This window comes from Mustela putorius, unplaced genomic scaffold, assembly GCF_011764305.1.
Source record: "Mustela putorius furo isolate JIRA1106 unplaced genomic scaffold, ASM1176430v1.1 tig00003836_pilon_pilon_pilon, whole genome shotgun sequence".
In the NCBI taxonomy this organism is placed as follows: domain Eukaryota; kingdom Metazoa; phylum Chordata; class Mammalia; order Carnivora; family Mustelidae; genus Mustela; species Mustela putorius.
In genome coordinates this window covers 27529227-27554876 of record NW_025421989.1, presented here as the reverse complement: position 1 = coordinate 27554876, position 25650 = coordinate 27529227, and the positions used below count along the sequence as shown (strand labels likewise).

Here is a 25650-nt window from a genome sequence, read left to right as displayed (position 1 = left end):
ATTCTACCTTGGTTAAGAGTTTTAAACTCATGAAGATGTTTTTGAAGTTACTCTTTGGTATAAATAGGACTAAAGATGCCTGTAAATTATAGGCATCCTTATTTTTTAATTCCATGCTGAAGTTTAAACAACTACTGGATTGAATTTTATATATTGTTAAGTGTGAGATGCCCACTGATTTTCATGAACACAGAGAAAACAAAACAGAAATGATACTATTTTAAGTACTAGAGATCATACTGACACTCTGTATCATATTTCTGAGACAAAGAATTTAGTGGAAGGTAAGAAACAACATTGAAATTTCAATAATTTTTTTAAGTTTATTTTCATCTTGTTTGCAATAAGTTCAATTTATCAAATACCACCATCCCCTCTTCCAGCCCTTTTCAATTTCCATAGTATCGACGTTGACATTTGTACAAATAGGTTTACCGTTTAGGTGGATAAAAGCATGCTCTGTAATGAAACATTCTGACAACAAGGGAGTAGTTGCTGCTTTACATTAAATAGAAGAAAAACTGAACAGCAGAAATCTGTCCCTTATGATAGAGAAGAGAACAGAGTGAAGAGTTACTTGAGGCCTTTATCTCAACCTGATTAATTGGGAAAAAAGGTCCTTTGTTTGGGTCCCTTGATACATGGTCTGGAGTATTCAGTTTCTCTTTTTAACCCATTGAAGGCACTTCTTACCCAGTACTTGAATAAACAAAGTACTTCTAGGTTCAAATTGTTTGTGTTATGAATCCCTTTTAAAGACCAATTTCTCTCTAAAGGGAGACTTGTGTTTTTAAATATCATTTGTCTCCAAGTTCGGACTTTTCATGTCTGTCTTATCAAGGGACTCTTATTTAAACCATTAGCTTTCCAACTAGAAATCTGACTTATAACAGTGTAGTTCATAATCTTTTTTTCAAACATATTTATTTATTATTTGAGAGATAGAGAGACAGAGATAATGAGAGAAGGCATGAGTGGGAAGGAGAGGGAGAAACAGGCTTCCCATTGATCAGGGAGAGTGACGTGGTGCTGGATCCCAGGACCCCGGGATCATGACCTGAGCTGAAGGCAGAGACTTAACGAACTAAGCCAGCGACCCAGGCACCCCAGTTCCTAATTTTCTGTTTTTCCTTATTTGACATAACTGGACTTCATCTTCCAGTTGTGAAAGTTACTATTTTTTCTCTATTAACAGTGTATAAATAACAGTCTTATTTAACTGACTTGATTCCATAAGGCTGAGTTACAAGAATGCTATTTTAAAATATTAAGGACTTAAACTATATACAGCCATGTACAAATGCCTTCCAGGAATTAAAGTTTCCTTTTGCAGGGATAGTGACTAACATGCATCTTACCCAACTGAGAGAGAGGGTGGGGCGGTCATGTCAAAAGTAAAAGAAAAATAACTAAAAAGTGGTTACTTTGTGATTTTGCTATCATGTTTTCAGGTACTATAAGGAATTATTCAGGGATAGAAATGAAAATTATATATTCTATACTGATCCTAGGAATTTTTTTTTATCACCATAGCAACTACAGGGACTATGATTTCATTTTTAGAGGGTCAGAAGCTATAAAGATCACTTATTTCTAGACAAACTAGAAGAGTAAAAAGCTATAAAAGATCTCATCTTTGGCTTTAAACTGTGGAAACTGCTACAGAATTTTCTTTGGTGCGTGTACCATTTTTCTGTGTGCAGTGCCTCAGGGACAAGAGCATGTGTAGGGACTTTAAAAAGGATTTCCTGGACTCCAGCCAATTTTGACAACATTCTCTGAAAATACACCAAGGAGCTATTATCTAGATATCCAGGGAGTGTGACATCCCCTGCCCCAGTTTTTGCTTTTTGCTTTTCTCATTTAAGATAGAAAATTTTCCTGCCTTCGCAACATGCTGCCCAGCATTGCTGAAACTGTTTATAACTCAATTCTGAGAAACTCTACCACTTTCTAGAGAACTGGGAGTTCTCCAGAGATTTGGATTAAAATCAGGAAGTTTTGCAAGCTCACATCCTTCAAGTGAGAATGGATGTACCTATTGTGTGTGTGTGTGTGCATATGTGTGTGCATGTGTGTGTGCACACTCATATAAACATGCCCCACATCAAAACCAGAAACAGATGACTTTTATTCTGATGGGGAAGATCCTCCTTCCCTTCTCTTGCCCTTTATCCACCTTGGACATCACAGCTATTTATTTTAAGTAGGTGGGCTCCCAATTTACAGGGAAATGTGCCTGGTTGCCTCAGCATAAATTTAAGTAATCAGGCTGTCTATCACCTGGATTTTGGTATCAAATGGAGGGATTGTCAGAGTTCTGGATTGTTGCCCTTGGGCTGGCAGCCACACTAAAATGGAGTCGATGACTTACATCAGTAGGACATGAGCGGTAGTGAAATCAAGCAGCCCAGGTCAATCGAATTCACAGAAACAGCAAAGAAGTCACGTTGGTACCTGTTCCTAGCACCCAACCTAATCAAGCTAGCAGGCTAGCCCTAACCATTCTACCCAACGCTGCAGGCTCAGAGCTCTCAGAAGATTGTAATGCAATTTTGCCAGGTGAATAAAAGAAAAGAAAGCATATGAAATGGCTGTTTGATTACAGTGACTTCTAGGGCATTGATAACATATACCAGATCCATTCTGTCTTTTTAAAATTTCTGTTGCATTATTGTTTTTGTTTTAATTAGTAGTAAAATTTTCCTCAGTAACAAGTGTTTTATGTCAAATAAAGTGAACTGCAGTGTAGTACTAAGCCATTTTCAATTTTGTAGTGAAAGAGGATGACAGTGAAAGACTGTTTGCTCTGTCCAGATTTTTCACACTTTGAAGATAGTGGAATTGCTCCAGATAAGATCACCCAAATGACTTCCTGAATTGCCAAGTTGCCTATTCACTCCTGTTCTCAGCTGCACTTGGCTTGTTGGCAGTTCCCTCTCCCCTTCCTGATGCTCTTCCTTCTCTTCGTTTTGAAATACTTTGCTTTTCTGGCTCTCCTCCTAGGTCTGATGACAATTACTCTTCAGGCATATTCATCTTCTTCCTCAGCTGTTTTTTTCCATGGAGGCTCATCCTTAGGCAACCATTCCTCTCACTGTTTTATTCTAACAAACTTCTCTGAGCAACTTGACCACCTCTTGTGCAATTAAATAACACCTAGGGGTGTTATTCCAGTGATTAGCTATTCTGTATGTAACACTGGTAGAACATAATTTTAACCCTTATTCCTCTAGATAAATAATCTTGTGGTTTATTTCTATGTTGGTGTGCCCTCCTTCCCCTCACATGGTAATACGTGACCTGTCAGATAAATATTATTACCACAGGCTTAAATTGAGTTGCTTAAAAAAATAATGAAGGCTCCCTATTGTAAGGTGTACACAAACTTGAAGACAACATCCTGGAATTTTAGAAACAATCCCCTTTCCTCCCACTCTCTGTCTCTTTCTCTCTCTGAAATTATTCATATCACCCATAACCATAGTGTTTTACCCAGTCTCTACCTGGGAAGACAGATGCTTTTTTTTTTTTTTTTTTTTTGATCCTCACAGAAGCACTGACTTTTACCCCTTATAACTGATATTTTCTATATCCTTACTTGCTTCTACAGCTTCGTCCTCCACCAGGTCAGGTCTTCATGCACCACAGCCATGAAGTCTTAGAATGATGCAGGAAAACCTCCTAAGATCTGACCCAAACCTCCTTCCTGATGCTCTATGTGACTTGTAGAGTTTGTTCAAGACTACCTCCTAGGAAGCTATAGGCTCAGCAACAGCCCTTCACTATCTGGTCTAGTCTCCATCTCACGCATGGTTAAAATCCTCCCCAATTTTTTTGAAAGTAGGAAAAAACTTTCCTTTTATTGGTACTTATTAAGGTTTTGTATTATATTTATCTATTCTGATGGAAACCCAAGACCTATGGATCAGAGAACACATCATTAATTACTCAAGAGCATCTTAGCACTAGTGCACATGCCCCAAATCCCCATGGGGCAGTGCTGAGAGAACTGCGAATTTATCTATGTATGCAGAACTCACACCAAGGGAGAGAGTCCCCAAATTTATGGATAACAGAGTTTATGCAAGGCAGCTGGGATATCTGACAGAAAAAGTGAAACAGAAACAGAGACCTTTGGTCAAGGGGGTAAAAAACCTGTCCAGAGAGAGGAAAGGTCTAGGTCTCTTATCTTCAGACTATAAATTGGCACATAAGCAAATGGATATGGGAAAAGTGTTTCCAGGTCTTTCTGGTACATTGCTCTAGTCTGAACACTAAGGTATGTTTGCTATTCAGTCATCCTTTAACCCAGATGATGGTGCTCTTTGCTTAGAAAGCTCAGACCATGCAGAAATGTAAAAAGAGGAGCACCTGGGTGGCTCAGGCAGTTGAGTCTCTGATTCTGGATTTGGGCCCAGGTCATGATCTCAGGGTTGTGAGATTGAGCCCCATGTTGGACTCCACACTGGGTGTGAAGCCTGCTTAAGAATCTCTTTCTCTCTCTCCTTCTGCCCCTACCTTCCCCTGACTTCCATGTACTCTCCCTCTCTCTCTCTAAAAAAGAAAAAAAAAGGAAGAAGAGAGAGAGAGAGAAAAGGAAAAAGGAAAAAGGATAAAGGAAAAGAAATGTGAAAAGATGTATGACCCAACAATAGTCACCGTCTCATTAGTCTGCAAAATCTGATGCCAGCTGCCTATTGGATATCTACAGGCTATGCTCCAAGGCTTCTCAGTATGATCATATGCAAAACTGAACTCAGCACTTACACACAGAGAACCTGTTTATCCATCTGAAATCCTTTTACCCAATGACACTACTATTCATCCAGGTGCACAGGCCAGAAGCTTGGGAATAATTTGAGTCTTTCCTCTTCTTCACTCAATACACAGTCATAAACTTCTGCCAAGTTTTCTTCCTAACCAACTTTCTCAATCCAACTCCAATGTGAATACCAACAAGATACTTAATTATCTTGATGGTTTCAAAAAAAATAATTTATTTTCAGTGCTCCAGAATTCATTATTTATGCACCACACCCAGTGCTCCATGCAATACGTGCCCTCCATAATACCACCACCAGGCTCACCCAACTTCCCACCCCTCTCTCCTTCAAAATCCTCAGTTAGTTCCTCAGAGTCCACAGTCTCTCATGGTTCATCTCCCCCTCCAATTTCCCCCAACTTCCTTCTCCTGTCCATCTCCCCATGTCTTCCATGTTATTCCTTATGCTCCACAAGTAAGTGAAACCATATAGTTGACTCTCTCTGCTTGACTTGTTTCACTCAGCATAGTCTCTTCCAGTCCTGTCCATGTTGATAGAAAAGTTGGGTATTCATCCTTTCTGATGGAGGCATAATACTCCATTGTATATATGGACCATATCTTCTTTATCCATTTGTCCATTGAAGGGCATCTTGGTTCTTTCCACAGTTTGGCAACTCTGGCAATTGCTGCTATGAACATTGGGGTACAGATGGCCCTTCTTTTCACTACATCTGTATCTTAGTGGTAAATACCCAGTAAGTGCAATTGCAGGTTAAAAGGGAAGCTCTATTTTTAATTACTTAAGGAATCGCCACAGTGTTTTCCAAAGTGGCTTTACCAACTTGCATTCCCACCAACAGTGTAAGAAGGTTCCCCTTTCTCCACATCCTCTTCAACACATGTTGTTTCCTGTCCTGTTAATTTTGGCCATTATAACTAGCGTAAGGTGGTATTTCAATATGGTTTTGATTTGAATTTCCCTGATGGCTAGTGATGATAAACATTTATTCATTTGTTTGTTAGCCATTTGTATGTTTTCATTGGAGAAGTGTATGTTCATGGCTTCTTCCCATTTTTTGATGTGAGTATCTGTTTTGTGTGTGTTGAGTTTGAGGAGTCCTTTATATATCTTGGATATCAGCCTTTTGTCTGTACTGTCGTTTGCGAGTATCATCTCCCATTCCATGGGTTGCCTCTTTGTTTTGCTGACAGTTTCCTTTGCTGTGCAGAAGATTTTGATCTTGATGAAGTCCTAAAAGTTCATTTTCTCTTTTGTTTCCTTTGCCTTTGGAGACATATCTTGAAAGAAGTTGCTGTGGCCAATGTCAAAGAGGTTACTGCCTGTGTTGTCCTCTAGGATTCTGATGGATTTCTGCCTCACATTGAGGTCTTTTATCCATTTCAAATTTATCTTTGTGTATGGTGTAAGAGAATGTTCTTCTACACATAGCTTCCCAATTTTCCCAGCACCATTTATTGAAGAGAGTGTTTTTTCCACTGTATATTTTTTTCCTGATTTGTCAAGGATTAGTTGACCATAAAGTTGAGGGTCCATATCTGGGCTCTCTGCTCTGTTCCTCAGGTCTATGTGTCTAGACAGTAGGTTCCAGGGGGATTATTTGTACTCCTTTCTTGCTTTTGTATATATTTGAAATTTTCCATCACAATTACTAGATGAATCATGGCTTCCCATGGGGTACTGACTTGCATTCAGAATCTCTAAAGCACATTATTAAACATCTCTAGCCTCTGTTTCCTGACCCATCTTCTTCTAATCCTCTACATTTCCAAAAAGTCAGCCAAATATGACTTTTCATCTTCCCTTTCTTTGCATATGTGTTACCTAGTAAGCATAATGCCCTTTTCACTTTAACTACTCAGCTATGTACACTCCAAATTGCACTTCCTTCAATGAGTTCTTTCCTCAATGTATGACCAAATATGGTATATGATTCAGTCCTTCTTTGAACTTCCATAAAAGAATAGACTAGAATGCTCATCAAATTCCTTCTTGTCATCTAGCTGGGGCTTCTACAGTATTATTTCTTCCTTCATTTCTCCAAACCACACCCTCTCTATCTACCACAATAAGGTCCATTTCAAACTTCTTAAAAACAAACAAATAAAACTGTGCTTCACATACCTTTGCTTCTTTTGTATTGATCCTGGTATATGGTAGAATTCAAAAATGTTTGCTCAATTGACATGTCTATAACAATTCAGATGAGCAAAATAATCAAATTCATACTAGTAAGACTAACCAAATATATACTTTTTAGCATTTTTTAAAAAAATCAATATTATTAAAGATGTGTATTGCATAATGAACTTGTGTGGGGTTTTTTTAGTTTTTTTTTCCCTTAAATATAATACAGATGAAAATTTTTGAATTAACTTATAGGATACAGTAGTTTCTTCATTTATTCAACAAAATACGTTGAGTAACTTACCATGTGCCATGAATAAGTTTAAGTTCTGAGAACCCAGTAGAAATTTAGACAGACAACATTTCCTATACTTATAGGGTCTAGTCTAGTAGTGTAGAAAGACTGGTAGATATATAATTTAATGTTAGTCATAAATGTCAGGAAGAAAAATGAAGAGTACAGGGAATACAAAATTGTTAGTCCTTCTATTTAAAATAGAGTGGTAGAGAGGGCTCTTCTTAGATGAGAAAGAAGTGAGAGTACTAGTCATATAAATGTCTTGGAGTGAAAGAATATTTTTGGCAGAGAGAACAGCAAGTACAGGAGAAACCTGGAAGCAAGAGAATGCTTGGCATTCTTGAGAAACACAAAAAGGTTAATGAGGCTGAAACATTCAAGACTCAGAGGAGACTAAGAAAAGTAAGATCAGAAAGGTAGACAGCATACAACCAACGTACAGCCAAGTCATTTAGAACTTAATAGGCCATGGTAAAGATGATGACCTTGATGAGGAGCCATTGGAGGATTTTGATCAGAGTAGGAATATGACCGATTTATGTTTTGAAAAAAATCTTTTTGGCTCTTGTATGGAGAACTGTAAACTGTAATGACCAGGGAAGCAGTGGACAAGAAGGTGGAAGAAAAACCAGGCAGAGTTCAGGTTACAGAAGCCAAATGAAGATAGAGTGTTAAGATGGAGGGAGTTATATATCACATTTTGATGAGGACTGTGAATTAACCAATGAAACTGAACATGTTGAAATCACTGGAATTCAGTGATGATGATTTTAATAAGTCAGTAATTAAGAATTGCAGGACTGTAGTGTATAATGGGCTGATATCCAAGTTCTATAAAGAAATTCTCAAACTCAATACTCAGAAAACAAATAATCAGGTCAAAAAATGGGCAGAAGACATGAACAGACACTTCTTCAGAGAAGACATACAAATGGCTAACCTACACATGAAAAAATATCATTTTTATCCATCAGGGAAATTGAAATCAAAACCATATTGGGATACCACCTTACACCAGTTAGAATGGCAAAAATTGACAAGACAAGTAACAACAAATGTTGGAGATGCTGTGGAGAAATAGGAACCCTCTTACATTCTTGGTGGGAATGCGGGTTGATACAGCCACTTTAGAAAACAGTGTGGCAGTTTCTCAAAAAATTAAAAATAGAGCTGCCTTATGCCCAAGCAATTGCACCACTGGGTATTTACTTCAAAGATACAGATGTAGTGAAAAGAAGGGCCACATGAACCCCAACATTCATAGCAACAGTGTCCACAATAGCCAAACTGTGGAAAGACCCAAGATGCCCTTCAACAGCCTGAAGGATAAAGAAGATGTGGTCCTCATATACAATGGAATATTATTCAGTCATCAGAAAAGGTGAATACCCAACTTTTGCATCAACGTGGATGGGACTAGAAGAGATTATGCTGAGTGAAATAAGTCAAGCAGAGAGAGTCAATTATCACATGGTTTCACTTGTGGAACATAAGGAATAACATGGAGGACATTAAAAGAAGGAAGGGGAAAATGAAGGGGAAAATTGGAGGGAGAGATGAACCATGAGGGACTATGGACTCCACGAAACAAACTGAGGGTTTCAGAGGGGAGGGGGTTGAGGAATGGGTGAGCCTGGTAATGGGTATTAAGGAGGGCATGTATTACATGGAGCACTATGTGTTAGACACAAACAATGAATCATGGAACACTAAATCAAAAACTAATGGTGTATTCTATGGCAACTAACATAACATAAAAAAAAACGAAGAAGATGAATTGAAGGGTTGATCTATAATAGCCAAATTATGGAAACAGCCCAAATGCCAAATGTCCATCAACTGATGAATGGATAAAGAAGAGGTAGTATGTGTGTGTGTGTGTGTGTGTGTGTACATGTATATACATATATGGTATAAAAAATACCATACATATATATGGTGTACTCCAGAGCCCATTATATATATACATGTTTACTCATATACTCTTTCTCTCACACAATGGAATACTACTCAGCCATAAGAAAGAATGAAATATTGCCATTTGCAATGATATCGATGGAGCTGGAGGGTATTATGCCAAGTGAAATAAGTCAGTATTGAAAGACAAATACCATATAGTTTTACTCATATGTGGAAGAAACAAAACAGATGAATATAAGGGAAAGTATAAAAGGGAGAGGGAGGCAAACCATAAGAGAGACTCTGAACTATAGACAACAACAGGGTTGCTAGAGGGGTGGTGTGGGTGAGTTAAATGAGGAGATGAGGATTAAGGAGGGCACTTGCTGTGGTAAGCACTAGGTTTTACATACAACTGAAGATTCTCTAAATTCTACCCCTAAAGTGAATATTATATAATATGTTAACTCACTAGAATTTAAATAAAAACTTGAAATACAAAAAAAAGAATTACAAGGCTATTTTATTTCTGAGGTTTATAAATTTTCTTTTATCTCTTTTCATAGACAGCTGATACATTTCTGATGTATTTCAAATTTTCTATATCACAGAACATAAAAGACAACTTGCAACAAATCTCAGGTCGGATTGACATCATACACAATAAGAAGACAGCAGCATTGCACAGTGCCACCCCAGCAGAAAGGGCAAAGCTCCAGGAAGCTCTCTCACGGCTCGATGTCCAATGGGAAAGAGTTAACAAAATATACAAGGCCCGACAAGGGTAGGTAACACTTTTATTTTCCTAAATTACTATACCTGTTTTCAGAGAAAACTCTGAAGTTCATTTCAGTGTTCTCCATGGAAAGGTAGGGACGAAGAAAGGAAGAAGTGTTATTATCATTGGGAAAAGGTAAGTGAAGTGAGAATCAATAATGGTGAATAGACTAATAATCGGAATTCTAGAAATTATTCTGTACTGGGGTTAGCATTATGTTGGGGCACACTATATTCTAAAATTTCATGTAATGTCAAATAGGTTTTGTCATTTATTGAGGTGGCTCAAACAACTGTACATATCTTTGGTCAAATCTGTGTCCTATATATTTATAGCAAACTGATATTTAGATTAATATGTTTGAAATATAAACTATCAGTGGAAAGTTGATTTTCACTTATCAGTTGTATTTTGAAGGTTTTGTCATTTAATTGAGGAGGCTTAAACAACTGTACAGTATAAAATGCATATCTTTGGCCAGATCTGTGTCCTATATATTTATAGCAAATTGATATTTAGATTAATATATTTGAAATATAAGCTATCAGCAAAAAGTTGATTTACACTTACCAGTTCTATTTTGTTTTAGATTACCAGTTCTATTTTGAAGGTGATATATAACATATTGCAGTCCCTCAACTATTTTTGCTATGAGTAATTTGTTGATTTAAAATAATTTTTTAGGGCTTGCCTCAATTAACATACATAGCTTGTAACCACATTTTCAAAAATTCACATATTCTTTAGCCTCACACGACAAGAAGGTAGAATGTTGTTTTCTTTTCCTATTTTAGGTTAAAAGTAATGGAGTTCTAATGATTCAAAACAATCTGTTTTAATGATTATAGTTCTAAAGATTGACAGTGTTCTTTATTATTCTCAAAGAAAACCATTTTTAATAATTCCAGGGGACGTCCCTCTTAACTGTCTTATCTGTCCATTTCTAAATATCCTTACTTCTACTTTAGTTCTTTATTTACTACAGTAGGTTTCTAAACTGATACTTACAGCAGAAATCTCCATTAATTCTAATAATCATCCCCATTTTGTTCCCAATTATCTTTCATCCAGGGTTGTTTTTCTAAGGTCTAAGAACTTTAGTACCATTATTTCATTCTCCTGAGAATTAAGTCCAGATTCCTTTATTGGACATTTAAGGCCTTCACATGACCATTGTCCTTTTGTTCAGTCTCATGACTTTTCAGTCCCCGCCTGTCCTACAACTTCTCCAAAGTCTGTTCTACCAAAACACCTTTGAGACAGTAAGAATGGCTATATTGCTATTGTTTTCATATATGATTCATGTATGACCATGTATTACTCAGCCATTACCATAATATGTTGGTATATAAAGCTGTACTCTAGAACCCAGTGACATAAAACAAAAAGGATTTATTTTCATGGTCATGGGTCTTTTAGTTGCCTTTGGTTTGGCTGACTAAGGCTGGGCTCATGGGCAGCTGTTTCAAACTGTAGGATAGCTGAGGCAGGCTCTGAGATATGCGTCAGGTTAAGGTCTGTTCTGTCTCTTTCTCCTGAGCCTAAAATGCAGGGTCAGTGGCATTCTCTTCTCATGACAGATCTCCAGACCATGGACCAGATGTAAAACTCCTTTGTGGACCTGTGCTTATATTACGGGCCACTTCTGGCCTGGGCCCACATTAAATTCACTCCCATTCCACTGGCCAGAGAAAGCCTGACATCAAGAGAGGGGCAAAATAGTCTCTTTCTACAGTGGAAAGGGAAGAAGAGTGACTACTTGTTGAAAAATAAGCCAAACTATTGTTGATATTTGATGATTAATAATAAAGAAATGTTTACAGCTAGAAATGGCCTTAGTGGTTTTATCCTACTTCATTGTTTTACAGAGGACACTATATTACAAAGATATTAAATGACTTACCCAAATACATATTAAATAGCACATCTGCATATTTCCATTTCACCAAAATATTTAGCTCTAATAGGTTTGAGTAGTGTATACTCACAATAAGTTACAAATATGAGAAAATGCATTAGACTCTTGATATTCATAAGGCATAGGTTCTGGGACCATCATTAATCACCAAATTCATGAATGCTATAATGGCAAAACTTTTATTAAATGTCATAAAGTAAAATAGACATTACTTTTTAGGTGAGGGCAAGTAAATAATTAAAAGCCAGTCTTATCTGTGACTGCTCACTCATTATCTAAAAGACTTGCGTTCATACCTTGTCTTCCCGCAAATAGAATTTCAACATGTGTCTTGTCTTAGTAAAGTTGCGAATCTCCAAAATACTAAAAGTGGATTTTTTTCCCTGTGGGAACACAAACAGTAAACACAATGAATATTTAATTCATGAATCCTGTGTATCTATGTACTGATCCATGTATATGGATAGATACACAAATATGTAAAATAAATATTTAAGTTTTGGGGAAATTAACATTGCTGCTAAATTCTGTTGTTATCTAATTCTTGGTGGGTACTCACTGCTTTCAAAAGATACCTGCAGAAAACATGTGAACATAAAGAGATAATTAACCTAAGATCCACCTAGTATTAGAGAAACATACTCCATTCTTTCTTTCAACAAACATTTAAGGAGTGCCAGATACTCTGTTGTCTTTACTTACTTTCTTTTTTTAAAGATTTTATTTATTTGACAGACAGAGATCACAAGTAAGCAGAGAGGCAGACAGAGAGAGAGAGGAGGAAGCAACTCCCTGCTGAGCAGAAAGTCAAATGCAGGGCTTGATCCCAGGATCCTGAGATCATGACCTGAGCCAAAGGCAGCGGCTTAACCCACTGAGCCACCCAGGCACCCTTCACTTTCTTTCTGACACCAGCTTTACTATTCCTTAAATGGTTAATGAATTTGCACCATTTTCAGGAAATTACTCCCCAAGCCTAAGAGGATAGCACAGTACAAATGAGATAATAAAAATGAAAGCAGTTTCTAGACTACACATTGCTGTACAGCCATAAGATGGCATTATTGTGTAGCAACACAGTTCTTATCTGACATCAAGTAAGTGATTTTTTTTAAAAATCACTATTCCTTTTTGGAATCCCATTTAGTCAGATACTTTGGGATGGCTCACCCATACACACAAGTAGTTAAATTCAAGGTGATTCTGAGCTTTAGATCTGATGTAAAGAGGACATGAGAGTAAGAGTAGTGATTCTTACAATAGTGAATTTTTAGATCAAAATGAAGTGTCATAAAATGGGGAAAAAAGGGTGAGGACATTAAAAAAAATCAAATGCCAGTACCAGTGATATTTCAGAAGATAAGAAATAAGAGGATAGTGCTACAGACAAGAAGCCAGATGCGAAGAAAATACATATTTTGTGAGTCCATTTATAAAAAACTCAAAAACGGGCATATTGGGGAGTTAACAGTCAGATATAGTTGTTACCTTTATGAAGAGTAGTGATTAACAAGAGCAGATATTTTGATCTGGATGTTGTTAGCATTGATATATTTCTGTTAAGATAGTTTATGTAATTATGCACTTGTGATTTGTACTCTTTTCTCTGTATATACTATACTTGAATGAATTTACACTTAAATTTTTTAAATAATACATAAATTCTTTTTTTAAGTACAAGAAGGACCTCACCTCAAAATTTAAAAAAAAAAAAAAAGTGTATCTTACAGAAGAGCATGTTACGTTGTTGTGCTTTTGGCATTACACCATGGACTCTGAACATTTTCTAATTGACCAGTACCTACTCTCAGATAAGTATGTGGGCACTACTGCTCTAGAGAAAGATTTTCCAATGTTACCACCATCATGCTGGGACCACAGGGCCACATGTTGATAGGATGCTGGGGGATAGAGAGCAGGAAGATGCTTCCCCAGGGATTTCTCCTTTGTTTAATTCCCTTAGTGCCAAGTCCAGAAAACTAAAGCACTCACAGATTCTTGCTGCCATTTGTACTGCATGAAGGAAAATGAGACAATGAAAGAAATGAAAGGGGAGAAAACAGGAATAGAAACCAAAGAAATCTGATTTGAAGAGAAAGTGCCTTAATCATCTCTGTATTCAGACTCTAGGGAATGAGCATGTAATTCTGCAAGCCCACTCCTAATGCAAGTTTCTCATAAGCATTTTCTCTCACTTGTGATTTTTCTACTGAGACATTCAGTAAATATTTTTCTCTCATGTCAAGGTGAGGGAAATAACCCCATACTCCTCACAGAGGGAAAGAATAATATACTAATCCTCATGTCACCACCATACAATTTTATCCTCTAAAGTGGAAGCTAGAGGGACAGATGCATATTCTGGGAGCTTTTCCAGAATTGTTTGTTCCTAAATGAGACATTCAGCTATTGCAGCATTAGCAGCCTCTTCTATTTGTCACAGAGCCTTATGTAGTTGGGAAGATACATGATAAGCACATGCAGGATCCTGACCACTCAGGGAAGATTAACACTGCAGCCTTAGAATTAGTCTCTACTAAAGGTAAAGATTTTCATGCAAGATTGGATTTTCATATTCCCCTTCTCCCGCCAGGTATAAGTATACATACTAATACATGATTCTACTGGTAGTTTTTGAACTTGGGAGAATTAAGGAGAGCTTAAATTAAAAAAAAAAAAAACCTAAACATGGGAAAGTCTTTTTGTATCTTATTCCAGAATCAATGTTGTATGGACCAGGGAAAGAATTCTCATGCATTCATTCATGGGACTGATACAGACAAAGATGTGTTAAATTGAAGAAGTAAAATTTTCTATTTTTGGCCCACTTTTTTTCTACTGTGGGCCATGATGTATGGAGAAGGCTTCTGTTTTGGTTCTTCACATCAAGATCTTTTTAAAAGAAAATCCTTATTTATTAAATCATTGATTTGATAGAATTCATTTTTAAAACTTAGTTATCTATGTAAAGACAATAACACATTATTTATCTTTCCATATGTATCAGAAAATATTCCTATTCATAGATACACAGGCATATTCACCAATTTACCTAAGCATTTTAGAAATATTTTTAAAATATTTTAAAGTTTACTGTTAACCTTCAAGCTTTTCCAAGTTAAGTATCTTGTTTGCTATCTGCTTTGTCTACATCAATTTTTCTGATTTATTTTATTAGGTCCTGGATATCAAAAATCATGTCAATTTTGCTTGCCTGTACAATGCCCAGTATAGCACTGTGATTAATAAATACTCTTTGAAGATAATGATGATGATGAAACTATAATTTGACAGCACTGACATTTCATATATGCCAGAAATAGATCATCAGAACTTTAAGAAAGGCAGCTTTCTTCCTGCCTTATCATTTTATGTAAGTCAGCATCCAGCACACTTCACCTCTACACTGTCTCCTCTGCCCTTTGTTCTCTCTTGTGTATTTTAGTTTAGGGGCTAAGCCTCCTGAGTATCACCTTCTCTTTTATTCTGCTCTGTTTGAGTGTATATATTTCTTCCTGGGCTCTGTAGAGTTTAAACCAATCCCTACATATTGTTAATATCTTTCACTGTCCAGTTGTTGCACTTTGCATAGCACCAAGAGGGCAATTGCAAGCCAAATAGAGGAGGTTTTGTTTGCACCCCACAGCCTGAAATGAAGTATATGATTTGACTGCTGATGCCAGTTACATGGAGGTTTTACCACCAGAGACAAACTTTAAGCCACAAAGGATTAATCCTGTATAGTTGGTGTTCAGAGGTATTTAATGTCCATGCATTCCTACTTACCAGTCTCATTAAAACAAACTAATTATCAACAAACTATACCCTTATCTCATAACTGTTATTTTGAAACTCTGTTTAAAACATGAATCATTCAGTATTGTGTACCATTTGAATTAGATACCTAAACTAGTCCTTGATTGTAGATTTTTTTTAAGCTTTTCTTTAAATTCTAGTTAGTTAACATACAGTATAATGTTCCCTTGCTTACTTATAACCTCTTCTGAAATTTTCTTTGTTGGCAACGGTTGGCAAAGGAATAGAATGGAAGAGATCTGTTGTAATTATTTAAGGAAAGGGCTTTTTGAAATGCATTAAATATAAGTCTGTTTCTACCTATCAGCTTCTCTTCTGTATGTTCCTATTGCTATTTCAAAGCACTCCAGAGTTGCAGAGTGATTTGCTTTTTATAATAGTCATTTCATACAGGATCATTTGCCTTATATCTTCAACATTTTCAGATTCTTATAAATCTTTACAGTTCACATCAAGGTTAGTTTAAAACTGGCTTCAAATAAGAAATTGACTAGATATAAAATTCATATAATCTTAGAGCTAACCAAAGATCAATATCCTGAATCTTTTTCTCAAAGTAATTGAACATTTTTGTTTTCTGGGATAGCTGTATACACACATTTCCATTCCTCCCCATAGATGATTCTATTTCTTCAGTGTACAGGGGCTGTAGTTGGCTTCTTTGTTATTTAAATAAACTTGTATTTTCATTACTGTCAAAAGGAAAGGGTTCTAATATAGAAACCAATTTTATGACTATGGGACTAGCCTCATTTTGGAAATAAGGCCACTATTTAACTTTACTTGTTGTGTGTTTCTTGGTTTTATTATATCACACATTTCCCTTCTCTAAATATACATTTTTTCCCTTCTAAATGGAATGGACAAATTTTGGAGGAAAGCAAAACTGTGCTAAATATAATCTTTCCAGAAAGTCTCTTTATCAGTTAGAGTTTGTTTTGGCTTCACTAAGATAGAAGCATTTTTTTCTCCTTAAAAATGTAGGATTATGGGGCATCTGGGTGGCTCAGTGGGTTAAGCCGCTGCCTTCAGCTCAGGTCATGATCTCAGGGTCCTGGGATCGAGTCCCGCATCGGGCTCTCTGCTCAGCAGGGAGCCTGCTTCCCTCTCTCTCTCTCTGCCTGCCTCTCCATCTACTTGTGATTTCTCTCTGTCAAATAGATAAATAAAATGTTTTAAAAAAATGTAGGATTATGAAGTCAAGGCAGGTATAATGGCTCTGCTCATTCCTTATTTCTGCTCAGCTATCCTCACGTGGTGGGCTCTCCTTCACAGGTTGTAAGATGGGGTTCCCACCACTTATACATTCCAAGAAGGAAGATGGGAGAAGGGGGAAAGAGTGGCAAAGTGTACATACTAATTGTCTATTAATCAAGGGTCTTGGGAGCTACAACATTTTGGTTATATACCATTGACCAGAAGTCAGTCACACGACCACACCCAAGCTGCAAGGGATGCTGGGAAATGTTACATTTATTCCTGAGTGCTATGTGTTCTGCCAAAAAAGTGTACTCTTATAGAAAAGCAGGAAAATGAATATTTGAAGAGAACTAACAATCTCTTCAACAGTTTTTGCAGAAGTCGATTTTGTTTTGTTTTTTTAAGCAGCCCTAAGAAATATGTAAAATGGGTGGTTAAGTCTAGAGTTATCTCCTTCCCCTACTCTTTTATCATTTTATGAACTCTGATTTTGGTAATATCTCACTTTGGCTTCCTGAATTCTGCTAACATAAACATAGAAGTTTTACATAATTGTCAATACCTGCTTGTTCTATCCCTCCATGTTCCCAAAACATTTTCTCATTAATCAATTTTTGTCTGACTTTTCCCCTCTTTTCCAACAAAGCCATGGCTTAGCCAAGGAGAGAGATGCATAAGTTTGTTGCCATAGTGCTCCTGGAGTATATATTCCATGACTTTGACTATAGTTGGGTTATTCATAGATTATAGCAGTTTAGATTACTAACACCAAGAATGACCACTAAAAAATAAGTATCTAAGACTAAAGCAGAAATTATGACAGTGAACTGAAACTTTAGTACATCTCCTTTTCTGAGCATATGAGATGAGCCTTGTCTAAGATTAAAGACTTTTTTTTAGCCACACCTATGTGCCAGGCATGCATTCAATGTTTTATATATAAGATTGTATCATCAGGAGAACTTCTTTTACAGATGAGGCACTTGAGATTTAGAGGGAATAAATCATGGTCTCAAGTATCCATAGAAAGAATATGCCAGAGCCTCTTTTTTGACTCAAGTTATGAACTCTCTTCTGTTGCATTCCTTGTCTTTTATACATTTCACATAGGATTTCTTGTATTTCTTGTGCTTATCGATTATGTTTTCTTCCAGAGGTCATTCTTCAGTAGCAGTAAGAGGGATACATATAAAAACTATTTAAAGCCCTTGTCTCTGAAACCACGGTGCTTTAAAGAGATGTTTAGTATTTTGAAGGTAGTATCTTCATATTCATTATCTGTAGAGAAATAGATTGTGATTCTATAAGATGCTTGACAAAACCAAGTGGTAAAGGATCTTCTGAAGTGATTGAGGAACGCTAAAACTTGTTTTTGGCAAAGTCCTACTCATTATTCAGGACCCAGTACAAATGCTACCATTTGGAAAACTTTGCTGGTATCAATTATTCCAGCCTCTGTGTTCCTAGAATTCTCTGTTTATATAGTTTCCTTATTGGTGCTTACCATGAATTTAAAAGTCTTACATCACTGTGTGCAACTCTGTACCATCCAACAGAGTTTTTGTTACTATAGAGCAGCAGAAACTATGCCATACACTTCCTGTCACCCCTAAGCTAAACACAGTATAATTTTATGGTAGCTCTTCAATACATTATTTTCTTTTTTTAATTGAGGAGACCTGACATGTGAATGACAGACTGCTTACTCAAAATAAGGTTCTTGTTTCTTTGGTTAACAAGAACTTCATTCCTATTATAGTTCATTCAACCAAATATTTATGTAGTGTAATTTTCCTCATATTTACTTTCAATTTTCCATAATAATACTGAATTATGACTTTGAAGTATGGATATAGCAATATATGATTAATATGAAGTCTTGATATGTTCTTTATGGTATGTGAGAAAAGTAAACAGTCTCTCATAAGGAAAAATATACCTGTGAGCCACTAAAGTCAACATAACTTCCTGGTAGAAGACAAAAAACTTTTTGTTTTTTGACTTACTTGCTTGTAAGTTATGGGTGTGTGTGTGTATGTGTGTGTGTGTGTGTGTGTGTGTGTGGTGGGTATTTGTTACCATTATAAAATTCTGATGCCTTAAAAAATCTGCTTACTCTGTGACAATTGCAAATTCTTGCCTGTAAGGCAATTTTCACAAGAATTATTTTCTTATTAGTTTTTAGTTTATCCATGGACAGTCTCAAATTCCTCTTGAAAATATCAGTTTTCTCAAGGGAAAGCTGCCCATTACAAGCTAAAAATGTGGTGTTTGAGAGATTTCTGTTTGAAACAAACATTTTCAATTTCTTTGTGGTTTCCCAAAATGGTTAGATACTTAGAAAAATAAACGACAGTTTAGATAGGCATTTTCAAATTCTTATATTTTAATAATTTTTATATTTGAGTAAATTTAAGATATAGATATAGATATAGTGGATTTTGTCTGCGTAGTTTCTCTTGCATTTCTTCTTCTCTTTTTTTCTTTCTTTCTATTTGTCTTTCCCTAATATTCAAAGATAATGCTAAAAACTAAGGATTGTTATTTCATGCCCTTTGTTTTAAAGTAATTCTGAGGTAATCAGAGATATAATTTTTATGGGTACCTCGCATAAAGTAGTAGCACCATAATTAGGACATAGATGCAACTTCACATTTGTCTTATACCTTTCTCCCTATCTCCCAGTAACGTAAGAGTGACCCAAGGTAACTGTCCACTGGGCCCTTACTAAAGTTTTCCAGTATTGGTCAGTTGCTGTTGCAATAATTGTGTCTAACAAACATACCTGGAATTAACAATAAATCATTATTCTCATGTTCCTGTCTACTTTGAGTCAACTCTACTTCAGTCTTTGGGACTATAGATTGAATGAATACATCTGACCTATTTATTTCATTCTGGGTCCAGGCTGGAAGGGCAGTAGATACTTGGGGCATATTCTTCCATGTCAGATTTTAGAACTCTCAGAAGGGCAAGTGGAAACATGTGATGCTTTAAAGACCTTGAGTTGGAACTGACACGCTATCTCTTCCATTTACTTCCAATGGTCAAAGCAAGTTACAAGGCAAGCCCAAATTCTAGTAGAGGAATAAACACTGCTTACCATGAAGCCATTCCAAGAGTGATGGTACATAATTCTACTACAGAATAGAGTTAGGAATAACAATTTAAAATATTGCACTACTCTAGTAGATTATTATAGCATCCGTTAAGCATTTTTGATGGTGTGCATACAATTTTCTGAGAATACCCAACTTGTTGATTCCACCCTGAATTCACTTTTTTGACAGGTTTCATCTCTAATACAATAGTTCGGGTAACTTTTATTTTGCAAACAAAACAAAACAACAAAAAAACCCTCTTTTAATATTATGAAGCAGAAATTTAAAGACCCTTGAAAAAATAGAATATTGAAACAAACTTGGAATCACAGTTTTATTTACCAACTTGAGCGTCTCCTTGTGCTTCAGCACACTTGGAAGTTGGATTTCCAAATAGCATCATGACTTTCCATACCCAGCTGTCTGCTGCTTGAAACTACCATAAGCTGACTATCACGGCTCACAGTATACCCTTGAAGAAGGCCATCTGGTTTATGTCTCTTGGCAAAATTTGTTTAAAAACAAGCAGCTGCATGACAAAGTAAGAAGGAGTCTCTGTCTAGCTGTGGTAAATAAGTAGGTTTGCAATGCACATAATAAAGCATTTTGTAATCCAAGCCAAAATTTCTAAAAGGGAAATCCTTTCCTCACAAATAAAAGAAAAATCCACAGAGCTAAATTGCATGGAATGGACTCTATCAAATTTATATTTCAGAGGCTTAATATTACAAGAAAAATAAAAGTCTATTTGTTATTAGATACACCCTTCTGGTAATAACTAGTTTTTGTATACTTAGATAGAATCCAATGATTGGAAATTATTTTTAATTACATTAGAATTCAAATTTCTTAAAGACCTATTCTTTGAATCATAACATTAGTTGGTGTTTAATGAGTTGTTGAATATTCTCTCTTTCCTTCTACTAGGTCGCTGTATATCCTGTTAGACTTACACTGTCTTAAAAAGCATACAGGCTACATTTTTTTAAAAAAAGCATGAATTAATTTTCCAGTTCAGTTAAGTATTTTTTTTTCTTAATGCCATCTATGAGGTCAGAGTAGCCATGGCTAAGGATTGATTTTGGTGTTAATAAAAAATTTGAGATTATGAGTGTTGGTTTGGGTTGCTTCTAAAGCAAATCCTGAGACAAAGATTTGAGTTCAGGTTGTTTATTCAGGAGGTGATTCTGGAAGCTGTGGTGCAGTAGTGTGGTGGTAAGCAATGGAAGGGAAAGTAGCTTCTGTGAAATATTAGCTAGCCAGTCACTACGGTGGGGGACTGGAACTTAATTCTATGGAGAAAGGCTGCAAAGGTATGAGACAGGTACGTCTCAGTCACTTTAAGCAAAAGGCATGCATGTGAACTGTGATGTTTATACTCCAGTTCTTATTAGTCATTTTTAAGAGCTGCTCATTGTGTCCTGCTTTTAAGTGTAGTGTGTTCTCTGCTTCAAAGAAAGTCCTCAGGCTAAGAAGTATAGTTAACAATGGCTGTTGGATATAGGCCAGGCTACACTATGGAGGGGTGGTCTTATTCCATTTAATCAGGCCCACTATACTTCCTTACCCAGCTGTTCTCTTTTCTGCTTATTGGCTTGTTTTTGTTGTTGTTGTTGTTGTTTGTTTGCTCTTCTAGTGATGTTAACCTTTGCCATTTGTCATTACCTTTGTCATTTCTAACTGTGGTTAGGTATTTGAATTATTGAGTCTTATGCTAAGACTTTAATAAGGACTTAGTTTTTTTTTTTTTAAGTGGTATTCATACCAGTTAGAGACACCGTTAGAACTAAAAATTAAAGGTCAGAGACACAGGCCTGCTTAAGTCAGATTCCTGAATGGCATGAAAGATTTGGATTTTCTATCACCAATAAATAAATTCTTTTTTTTTAAGTTAATTCTGGAAAATTTTAGTTGTATTCCCAGTTTATTCCAAGTCTTCTGCAAATTATCTGACACTATAGTTTCGAGCATCAAAGGACAAATTAAAATCATGCTTACTTTTTTATGGTTGCAGATTTCTTGAAGGCTTTTATTCCTTGTTTGGATAAGCAGACTACGTTCACAGTGTTGGTTAGATGTTCTTTGCTCACTCTGACATTTTCAAAGTTAAAGTCCTGAAGATCAAAAACACAATTCTTTGGATGTCTTTAGAGAAGCCAAGAATAAATTTGTTCTCACTAGAGATGAATGAAGACAAATTTTACTCATTAGTTAATTTTACTTCATGATCAGAATTCTTTGCCATATGAAAATCATTTGGTTTATGAGTGGTAACGTGAAGAGTAATGAGAATGATTAGAGATCTAGAAGACTTGACTAGATGACAGAAAAAGAAAGAGCAAAACTCTTGAAATGTAAAAAGAAGAAAGTTTCAGGGAGATATGAACAAGGCTGGAAGTATTTTAAGTTTTAAGAACACAGAAAATAAGATAAGTGCAAATAAGATAAGTGAAGAAGAAAATAAGATAAATGAAAATCCTTCATTTATTGGGAAGAAAGATGACCGCAATTTTTATGAAGGTTTTTGTTTTGTTTTGTTTCTTAGTAAAGAAATACCAGTGGAAAATCTGGGGAATTAGGAAAGCTAGACTTTTATGACTGTTATTTCAAAGGTCACAAAGGAAATTAAATTGTAAGTTATGTTTAAAAGCATTGGAATTGGGAGTTAGAGAGGAGAAGGGAGTTGGGGGAAATTGGAAGAGGTGGTGAACCATGAGAGACTATGGACTCTGAAAAACAATCTGAGGAGTTTGAAGTGGCGGGGGAGTGGGAGGTTGGGGTACCAGGTGGTGGGTATTATAGAGGGCACAGATTGCATGGAGCACTGGGTGTGGTGAAAAAATAATGAATACTGTTATGCTGAAAATAAATTTAATTTAAAAAAAATAATAAAAAAATAAAAGCATTAGAATTACTTCCAGTCCCATTTTTTCAGGATTTTGTGAATATCAAGAAGAAAGATCACAGCATAGCTAAAGGGGAACATTTAGGTTTTCATTACACTCGATATAGACTGCTTCATGGACCCTTTGGATTTGGTGACTTACATCAATCATCAAAGGTGTAACCAATTATTGTATTATAATAATTTTGTAATTATTTTTATACAACCATTTATTGGCAGGACAGGGCCATATGTTTTCTTGATGTTATATCATAAATTAAGAAAAGGCACTAAGAAATATATCATTTATGAAGACTACCCTTATCACTCTCATCAGTGGCCATAAAATCTGATTCCTTATCTGTGCAGTGCTTCAGTATATCTGCTTTTGCTTCAAAGCACTGTAAGTCATAAGAGATGTCTCTTATCAAGGATATTTTCCAAAAACTCCTTTATAGGGGATAACTGTGAATATTATAAAGTATAATAGACATATAATGTTTTTGTGAAATAGCTCTCTAAATGATTTTCATGATAACATTTCTGCCTATGATGTCTAAATCTTTGTATCAAAGATGGCAAATAGACAGAACTTAAAAGACCTACCCCACAGATATTCTATTATTAATAAGGTAATGGAATTTGGAGACAAAAAGACAAAAGAAAATGCAGTTTAGCCTTAGGAAGTAAAATGGACTGATTATACTTACTGCCTTTTTTACATACATGTGTTGTTTTTCTACATTAAAGAAATCTACAGACAATGGATTTTCATTCACTTTTTATTCTGCTGAAAGCAGTAGTCTCTTAGACTGTATGAGGATAGTTTGGAAGCGAGCTTCATTTACTTTTCTTCCTCTGAATGTCTAATATATAAAATTAATTTTGCAGTGAATACCTAAGAGATAGTGTAGAGTAGATTGGAGGGCAAGGAAGAATGATTTCAGTTAACGGACCTTGTTGCCCTATGATGTCTATCATTACATGGAAGATTTCTGCTACCACTCAACATCCTGAGTGGACCTCTTGTAGGGAAAATTTTTCTCTTCTTTCATTTGTGTTTCAGGGCTAAGACATGCATTTCATGTTATTAGATAGTAACAATCAGTTGAAGTTTTCATGAAAAATGTTCTCTTTCATTCTAAAGAAAGAGTTTTCATGGCAATTTCATTTAGTGAAAAGTGACCCCAAAAAAGTTAACAGCTAGTTAATTCCATATATGTTAGTGCTGTCATTTTAATGAATTTACAAAATAAGAGACCAAATTTTGCCAAGTTCCTGACAGTAACAGTAGTAAAATATAATTTCTATTGGCATGTGTTCACATTATTTTGACATGGTGGATGGATCTAGTAAGATTGATAACAAAATGTGCCTTCATGTACTAAAATTTAGTGACAGTTATTCTTCCAAAGCATGTCAGTGTCCCTAATAGCTGACATTCTGCAAAATATTCTGTTATCTCATGCCAAGTATTCACCATATCTCTTTCTTGAGTTTTCTTTAAAGACTTATATCCTATATTTTGTTCTGGAAATCTAGCATTAAGATGGACAAGCAAAGAATACAAAATGGTTGCTGTTGTGCATAATGAATTTTTAAGAATATCGATAGAAATTTTCATGATTTTTATTTAGAAGATATCTAAAGAAGGCATGTACTTCTGTTTCCTGCACTTAAAAATACCTGTACCTTAATGAGCCTTCCCAATTCCATGAAGATAGCGCCATTATTTCTTATAAGGCCCTCAGGCAAATACATTTCCTGCCCCTTCTTTATTCTTCACTGTACTTTAATTCCACATCTCAGCATTTACCAAGCTTTGTAGACTCTTCCTTTGCAACTGTTTTCATGTCCTCACTTTCTTTTCATTCTTCTTGACATCAATTTTAAGTCAATAGATTCCTTGTAAGAGATCTCTCTGTACCCAAACCCCTGTCTATTTTTTTTTAATTTTTTATTTTTTATAAACATATATTTTTAGTCCCCAGGGGTACAGGTCTGTGAATCACCAGGTTTACACACTTCACAGCACTCACCAAAGCACATACCCTCCCCAATGTCCATAACCCCACCCCCCTGTCCCAAACCCCCTCCCCCCAGCAACCCTCAGTTTGTTTTGTGAGATTAAGAGTCACTTATGGTTTGTCTCCCTCCCATTCCCATCTTGTTTCATTTATTCTTCTCCTACCCACTTAAGCCCCCATGTTGCATCACCACTTCCTCGTATCAGGGAGATCATATGATAGTTGTCTTTCTCTGCTTGACTTATTTCGCTAAGCATGATACACTCTAGTTCCATCCATGATCTTTCTAAAGCAGTACTACCTGCTTCACATTATCTAGCAAAGAAACCTTCAGTGCTTCTCCATTTTTTGCCTTGGTTTCAAACTGGTAGCCCTTGGAGACAAGAAACCTGGAAGATATACTTTGCTTGTTGCTTTTTATTGCCTGTAGGGAGCTTTAAAATGCACTGAAACAGGGCAAGGTTTGGACTGGTCAGTATAACCGATTTAGCACTTATTTCCTTAAATCTTGTAAGAGCTTAACAATTTTTTATGTCCTGCATGTCCCCTGAAGGCATTTGATTTTATAACCCCTTAGCCCAGAGGCTAGCTTCTAAAATTCATAGCCTAAGATTCACAATCCCAACATAGCTTCTCTAACAATTTCATGAACTCTACAGCTACCTGCAGTTATTTTTATCCAAAATGCCCTTATTATACATTCCTTTGGAATATGATTTTACATATACAAATCCTTACCACCTATAGCCATTAAGAAGCTTTGGTTTTAAGAGCCAGTAACAGTCTTCATTTATACTAAGTGAAATTAAATCTGG

The 25650-nt window shown here is 36.0% G+C and overlaps 1 protein-coding gene across 3 annotated transcripts in view; it reads left to right on the top strand.

Annotated features, from left to right (window-relative positions):
• DMD (dystrophin) overlaps nucleotides 1-25650 on the top strand; it is a 2119021-nt gene that overhangs the window by 937367 nt on the left and 1156004 nt on the right. For all 3 annotated transcript variants that reach the window (XM_045089435.1, XM_045089434.1, XM_045089436.1), the window contains exon 43: nucleotides 9723-9895. In XM_045089435.1, the coding sequence (XP_044945370.1) occupies nucleotides 9723-9895 (173 nt within the window). The remainder of the gene's footprint in view (nucleotides 1-9722; nucleotides 9896-25650) is intronic.